Source organism: Fonsecaea erecta, assembly GCF_001651985.1.
Source record: "Fonsecaea erecta strain CBS 125763 chromosome Unknown Scaff18, whole genome shotgun sequence".
In the NCBI taxonomy this organism is placed as follows: domain Eukaryota; kingdom Fungi; phylum Ascomycota; class Eurotiomycetes; order Chaetothyriales; family Herpotrichiellaceae; genus Fonsecaea; species Fonsecaea erecta.
In genome coordinates, this window is record NW_017387261.1 from 192,718 (window position 1) to 200,723 (window position 8,006).

The 8,006-nt window shown below is 53.5% G+C and overlaps 1 protein-coding gene across 1 annotated transcript; it reads left to right on the forward strand.

Moving 5' to 3' along the window:
* Nucleotides 1-1,542: 1,542 nt before the first annotated feature.
* AYL99_11939 (hypothetical protein) lies at nt 1,543-1,834 on the forward strand (the record flags this gene model as incomplete). The annotated part of the gene is made up of 2 exons (XM_018843443.1): nt 1,543-1,646; nt 1,696-1,834. The coding sequence occupies 2 exons, from the start codon at nt 1,543-1,545 to the stop codon at nt 1,832-1,834; spliced, it is 243 nt and encodes an 80-aa protein (XP_018687284.1).
* Between the last annotated feature and the right edge of the window lie 6,172 nt (nt 1,835-8,006).

Consider the following 8,006-nt stretch of genomic DNA (forward strand, 5'->3'; position numbering starts at 1 on the left):
AACTCACCAAAGAGAACGACCCGTACTCCCAGCATCGATCAGTCTCCTCAGAGTCATAGTCCGGATCAGATTCGAGTCGGAGCGGCATTGGGGTGAAGGGGGTTTACCCCCTTCTGAGCCGCAGAGGAGAGTAACAGTGGCCGGTTTAGCGCCGCCGTCAAACGCCACAGGCGGCCATGGCGAGCTTCACGGCCTTCTCTTGAGCAGAACGGTTACGGTATCCAGGCTGAGTTTCTCCAACACACCGGGGCCGGCCCCAGCTCTAAGTTTCATATGACCGGCGGGTGCCAATGTGCATGCGCAACGGGAGGCTTGTTTTGTCCAGCAGTACCCATGGCTCCTGGCCAGGCCGAAGCTTGGGTTTGCTGACCGTCGATCGATGTGATCTGCTGTGTATGTCATGGCTTCAATATCCTCGCAAACCGTGCGCTGGAGCATGGGGGAGATTGCGACGAGAACCAACCATCGCAGTCGCAGGTGTTTCTGTACGCCCTGAATGATGCGGTGCTGTTCGAGGCCAAGGCATGCCAATCCATTGCCTCATCCCAGACGTGTTGTCATCACCACTGTTCTCGTGCAAAAACTTGTGCTTGTATCCACCCCCAAGTCTTACACATACGGAAACTGAATTGTATAGACCGTCCATGCGTTAACAGCAATTGGTGGTGACGAATACCCTTCCGCCCACTACATTGTTGGGATAGAGGGAGTCGCTCGCGTGAAGGAGAGATTGAAGACAGTCAGCGAGATATTGGAAGAATCGCTCGACACCAGTCCAGCAGGTGATAAAGTAGACTGCGAGGCGTGACCCTACTGGGACTCCGCCAGCGAATCGAGTAGGGTCTTTCAAACGGTTCAATGGGTCTGGGGGTCGTTCTCGAGGTCATCCTGGACGCGGTCCTAGACGTGACCGTGGAGGTAGCCCTGGGGTGATCCAGCAGACGATGTTGGGGGTGGTCTTGGAGGTCATCCTGGAGATGGTCCTGGAGGTGGTACAGGAGATTGCTTGCCCAGCACCAGAAGCGTCTCCATCGTCGCCCACAGAGTGTATAGGTATTGGAGAGAAGCAGGAGTGTTTTGCTGGCAACCACAGAGACCTGGCCTACGCTCAGCCGACCGCGACGAACGGCTGCCCACTGGGTCTTGCCACGGCGACCTTGGCTGAGAGTCTGACTCGGGTGTGTGATGGAATAGTTCCGCCTTTTCTATCCAACGCCAGCAGTGTCCTCAAAGTTTGAGGATCGCTTCAAGCAATGAGGGTCGAGGAGAGGAGAGGGCTCGATCTGACTGGGGGCGATTCAAGGAGCGTAAAATAGGTTGTGCGGCGTGAGCCTATTGGGAGGCCTGAAGGCGCCAGCGAAACGAGTAAAGTCTCCTCGAGGGTTCAATAGGCGGAGGACCGCCCTGGAGGTGGCGCCGATGGTGGCTCTGAGAGGCTCTGGATGTGATCCTGCATCCTTGAGATGGCCCTGGAGGGGATCCTGGAGGGAACCCTGGAGGTGGCTCTGGGGGTGGCTCTGGAGATAATCCTGCATTCTTGAGATGGCCCTGGAGGGAGCCCTCGGAGTGGTCTTGAAGGCGATCCTGGGAGTAGTCCTAGGGATTGCCTACCGGGAACAAGGAACGGCACCATCGCCGGCCACAAAGTAAGTAGGTATTGTATCCGAGCAGGTATTGTTTTGCTGACAAACGCAGAGCAATGAGCTCGGTTGACCGCGACGAATGTCTGCCCACGGGGGCTTGTCACGCCGACTTTGACAGCGAGTCTGTAATGCCACAGTTCCACCTTTTCTTTGTAACGCCAGCAGGTTTCAGTGAGCAAAGGAGAGATTGACTGCGAGAGAGAGGATGGAGAGATTGACCATGAGAGACAGGAGGCAGAGTTTCGCGGAGAAAGAGATGAGGAAGACTTTTATCGTGAGACAGAGGAAGAAGAGATCGACCGAGAAAGGGAGGAGGAAGAAATTGGTTGTCAAAGCGAGGAGGAAGAAATTCATCGAGAGAGAGAGAGAGGAGGAAAGGATTGATCGGAGGAATCGAGGAGGTTTCAGACTGAGCGGGCGTGACTGTAGAGTCCTGCAATCTGTCAGTCCCACACCTTGCAGGAGACGTTGTTTACAGATGATTTCAACGTTACCGAACGATAAGATGGAGGCCGCTTCACGAACAGGTTGAAGTGTTGAGATTAAATTGTTGGAAGTCAACTTGGTGGACGGCGACGAGGTGGAAATGGAAAGGGTATTTGCCAGTGTATGTGCGGAGGCATGATGGATTGTCAGTGTACGCAGGCAGGAATCGGGGGCGGAATAATTCGCCAAAATCTGCCGAGGTCACGTTATCTGTCTTTTTCAGAAGTGCGGCCGTCCGGTCACTTTTGCTGGTAAAATAGACTGTGAGGCGTGAGCCCATTGGTACTCCTCAAGGCACCAGCAAAGCGAGTAGAGTCTGCACAAGGGTTCAATGGGCCTGGGGGCCGTCCTGGGTGTGGCCCTGGAGGTGTTCCTGGAGGTGGTCCTGCATCCTGGAGGCGGCCCGAGGAGTGGTCTTGAAGATGATCCTGTAAGTAATCCTACAGGTTTCCTTGGAAGGCCACCTTCAAGTTGTTGGATCACCTACACGATCACCTCCATGGGCGCCAGGAGGGCTACCTACAAGATCCCCTTCAATACCACCCCAGGATCACCCGCAGGACCGCCCGCAAAATCACATCTAGGACCACCTATAGGATTGTTTGTAGGATCACCTTCAGGAACGTCGCTATCGCCGCCTACGGAGTGTGTAGGGATTGTAGCGGGGGTCTTCACGCAGGGCTCGCCTAGATCTTGTCTTCTTGATCAGGGGTTCGGGAATGCCGTCAATTTTCTCGTGAGAATCAGCGAGGAGCTGCCGAGTATGTATAGAGAAGGGACATTTTGTGTTAGCCAGCGCCTTGCGATCTGCGACTCGACCGCGACGACCGAGGCCTGTGATCAAATGTACGGTACTAGATATTCTTCCAGCTCCCAAGTATTGTCCTTCGCACCATAGCCCTGCCACTTGATGTGATAGTACACCACATCTTGAACGAACTTGTGTTTCCGAATAGCCTCGACGATATACTACCCTTCCTCCTCAGGAGTTCGTGCATATCATCGTCGATAGACCGCTCCTCACCCTCAATAGCTCGTCGATACTATCGTCGATATACCACTACTCCTCCTCAGGAGCTCGTCCATATCATCATCGATATACCACTCCTCCGGCTCAGGAGCTCTTCCATGTTATCGTCGATATCCTCTTCTCCTTTTGCGATACCTTCGGCGTCATCTTCGAAACGTCGTCTGCGTGTTGGGAAGCCTCTCGAGCCTCCTTTTCCGGTTTGTCCTTCTGTTTCTCTTCGTCATTCTCTTCGTCATTCTCTTCGTCTTTTTGTTCAGCTTCGCCATCATCGTCGTCGCTCTTGGCCTTGTCATCAACCTTGTCTTTCGATTCTCAATCGATTTGGTTACTTGCTCCGAAGGCGGCGTCTTCTTGGTCTGGGTACAATAAGGCACAGGCTCAGGTCGGTAAGGTTAAGACTGAAGCCAATGCGAGTGCAAAACGACAAAATTTATCGAAGCCGTAAGGTATAATGAGCTATATGAGGCGCGGTAGAGTGATTCAGAGCTAGATCGAATGAGGGTTCTGGCACAATAAAGCTCGCGAGGTCTGTAGACCGCGGTGATTGTCCTTTCTCTTGAAGACCGAGGGCCTTGTCTCTGGGTGCTCTAGCAGCTTCTCCTTTGTCTTGAAGACCGAGGTTGTCCTTGGAGGGCCGATGATTCGGCCACCACGTCGCTGTTGGGCCAGACTACAGTTACCGGTCAGGCCACCGCCTGACCTGTCACTGTGTTGAAGGAGAATTGAAGCCTTAATCTGTTCCGAGCCCTGTGTCCACTGGTGGCAATGTGAACGCCGTGTGGGCGGAAGGACCAAAAACAGCAGGGACCATTCCTCTCGCTATTGGAGATGACCTGATGTAGACAGTGGTGTTTGCCCTTTCTCTTGAATCCCGAGGGGCCTTGTCCTTGGGTCCGAAGTAGGTTTGACTTGCTCACAACCGTAGAGACCCGACCTGCGGTCGACTGACTGCGACGAATCGCTGCCACTGGGTATTGTCACCCGACCTTGACTGCGAGCCTGACTCGGGTCTGTGATGCCAGTTTCTCCTTTTCTTCTGCAACTCCAGCAGGCCTTCGGGAGGCAAGAGAGAAGGAGGACAGAGACACTGATCGGAGGAATAGAGAATGTTTCAGACTGAACGGGCGTGATTTGGGGTCCTGCAATCAGTCAGTTTCACAGTTCCACAGCTTGTAAGAGAGGCTGTTCACAGATGGTTTTAACGTCACAGAAACGATGAGATTGAAGCCGTTAGCGAACGGATTGATGGTGTTGAGATGAAGTTGTTGGAACTCAAGTTGGTTGGGGGTGGCATGGATTCTGAGTGCGCGGACGCAGGAGCTGGAGAGCAGAACAATCCCCCTAAGCCTCCAAAAATTCCCAAAAATTCCCCGAAATCACGTGATGCGTCTTTTTCAAAACCGCGGCCATCTGTTCACTTTTGCCAGTAAAACCCCCTCAACCTGCGCTTCGCCGGATCACCGCCCACTCTGTCATTCCCAAACAACCAACCCAGCCACTATGTCCAAGACTCTCTGGACCCGTCAGGACCTGTACATGAGTTCCTACCCTTTTCCCACAGTCGACACGATCAGCACAACGCTCTGCTTTGAAGCAGCCTGATTACTCTCCCTGTCTTCGAAGGACGAGGGTGCACGATACCTTCCTCTCGAATGCTCGAAAAATACTTGGGGCTGATTGTGAAGTTAGTCGAGCACGGTGGGAGAGGTCAAAATGTTTTCTGTACTGATTTTTCCAGCTGAATTAGGTTGGTCGCCCATTCAATTGTCGCTGATCAGACGGCGGGCGCCACGTCGTTTGACCTTATCTCGTTCCTCAAGTTCTCCCACCTGTTCCAAAGTCCATGCTACGCCATCGAAGCAGCTATGCATCCTCTCCCCTCTGTGGCCAGGTCCTGCCGGCCGATGGCAGCTCCTCAAGAGGTGATCTGTGGGTGTATCACAGCAGATAGGCGTGGGTGATGTGCTCCCAGGGCAGCTGCCGCTGAAAGAGACAGGAGAGACATTGATATCCGCGACCCTACAACGGGCCTGGGTCAGTGTCTCCATCCTCGGTCGCGTCGATCCTCTTTCTCTTGCCGAGAACAGTCATGCCTCTCCGAACATTGCCGTCTGAGAGCGCACCCTGACGATGACCCCCGAGGCGAAATTCCCTTGCCGGCACAGCGCGATCATCCAGCGGCAGCATTGTACTTGGACTGCCTTCGACGCGATAAAGCGGGATAGCTTTCTCATCGCGGCTTCGGCAAGCCAACGCCGCTCTGGGATCAAAGGTCCAGGAGCCGCTCGGCAGCTCGCCATTTCGTCGGAGAGCCCGGAGCCCCGGGGCTCGAATAAAATCGGGTTCTGAATCTCTCCCAAGGAGACGCTGGCGTCGTACTCCTGCTGGACCTGGCTCAAGAACACCCGCTCGAGTCGGCGTGTCCTGCTTGGCAAGGCTCGCTTGAGGGTCTCGCAATCGTGAAAGAGACGGTCCCCCTCCTCAGTGACACCCTCACAGAAGCGACTGGTGAAAATGGTAGGCCACCCCCTCAGACTCCGGGACCGCTCTCCCACCCGTTCATTGAAACCTCGAACTAACCACAATCCTCCAGCTCCTTCGCAGCCCATCCTTCCACAGCGGCGTCTAGGCGTACATACGAAAGTCCACGGACTGCAACATGGCAAACCCCAGAATACTTCGGCGGCATCCACCGTGACCGTGTGTGTCCCAAAACAGTCTTTCTCTGCCGTGAGCAGTGCTTTGCTGTCTTCCAAGAAGAAAAAGGACCAATCCCACATCACGAATCGAGGACCGTGTCTACCTGGGCAGAGCATCAGAGAAAGGATATATATGAATGACACAAGATACAAAATCCAAGTTCATCATTCAATGCTTGTTGTCTTGTTCGACTTTTTGTTCTTTTTTGGCGTGTCTATCTGAGTAAGAAAGGTCCGCGAGAACCCATGACACGCTTTTTCCAAGAACGCAGCCGTCGCAATGTCCCGTAGGCCGTGCTGGGAGTCACCCGCTGGACCTCTTGAAGCATTTTGACAAATGTGTCTTAGGGATCGTCGCCGGTCCGAACTTGCCACGGTCCATGCAGAACGATGCAGGCTTGAGATAAGTATTTTGGAGCTGAAGACATCAAATAAAGTGGCCCAGAAAGTGTGCTGACCGTCCTGTCTGCAATGGACCCTTCCACCACCTTCATTGTGGAGGGGAGGATGCCATCCAGGTTGTGGCGGCGGGCGCCCATAGTAACCGGGGTCAAAGTTGTTCCCATACATTGGTCCGTTTACGTCGATCAGTCGACACCCGTTTGTTCTATTAACTCTCAATCGTATTATACAATTGTTGATCGGCTGACGAATTACTCTTACACGCCGTCTTTCTTGGCCAGATGTCTGGATCTGGGGCTGAGTTGTTCAAAAGGGAGATGCAGGGACGCTTCGTCGTGCATCGCGTGGTTTTGCCAACTCGTGGCCGTCACAGACCAGTTCTCGTTCAGCGACTTTGGAACGTTCGAACCTATCTGCGAAACCACCACCTTTAAGCTTCAACACATCGATCGTCCTTTATTCCCCACTTGGACTTTGTCATCAGCGTTTCACTCAAATGGGCAGCATGGTCGTGGTCTCCTGCGGACATATGTTTCTGGAAAATGGGTATTTGGATACCGAACCCATAAGCTTCCTTCGTTTTGTCATAAATCCAATCCTTGGCCCACTGGCCTGGTTCTTCTTCGTTCGTCTCATCTTGATTTCCATGGATCGTCGCAGGACTTCTGTGACGGATGCAAATGTGTGGAAATTCACATGGAGTGGAAAATGGCCACGATGCACATTACTAACCGACCAGGCCAGGGCGAAGAACCAAAACTGCCCAAAGTGCATTCTCACTCAACGTCTCTACCTCAGAGAATTTTCACCTATGAATTCGAAGAATCCCCATATCACAATATAGCAGAGTCACACATTCATGTGCTCGCTCAAAGGATCCTGGATGTGCTCCACAAGCGTTCTGTGCGGCAACAGAAACTCCTTCTTTTTAGCTTGTTTGTTCTCCTCTCCTTCATATTCTCAGTCTCCCTCGACAGACTCTCCTGCTGTCGTCGCACTTCGACACAGCAGGAATCATGAGGCATTTATAGTCAAACGGCCCTTCACCCATCAAAAGGATGTGTCCCGTTCAATATCATTATCCATTGACTGTTTTCTTCTTTTCCTGATTTCGAGCAGAAATACGCAGTCAGGCTTGGTCAGCTGCTGCGAAAGCAGAGAGAAGGATGAGAGGAGAATGGAGAGTCTATCGCTCTTCCATGTGTGGCAGTGCAACCTGTGTTATGGCCAGCGGCGACAGGTTGATATCCAGGCCGCGTGGCACGCACCAAGTATAGCGAGGTCTCGCGTTGCGAAGTGCGGGTAGCACGTCGAGGTGGATTGCTTGCGCATCGGGATGATTTCGAGTATTGTGTCTCTGGCTTCAGTCCAAGGACGGCGAGTGTGAGAGATGTCGAAAGGTCAGCGCTGACGAGACCTTTTCGTGCAAACCGGACCCGCTGGCCGATGGGCGATGAAGAAGCTTCGATACCGACCCGGGAGAGATGTTCGATTGGGCAGATCCGACAGAACGCAGTTTGCCAAACAAGATGGCGTACGTTGAACGCCCGAACTCCCACCCCCGCAGCAGCCAACCCCCCCGCCGCACTTCTTCCTCGATTTTGACCGTCTGTCTCTCTCTGCCTACCTCACTGCCTCCTCGGTACCACCAGTGCCTATTAGAGGCTCTCGTTAGAGGAGCCACCCTCGGCCTCCACCACTCACAGGCGGGCAAAAGTGGCGGTTCTAGCAAACGTGAACCCCCCC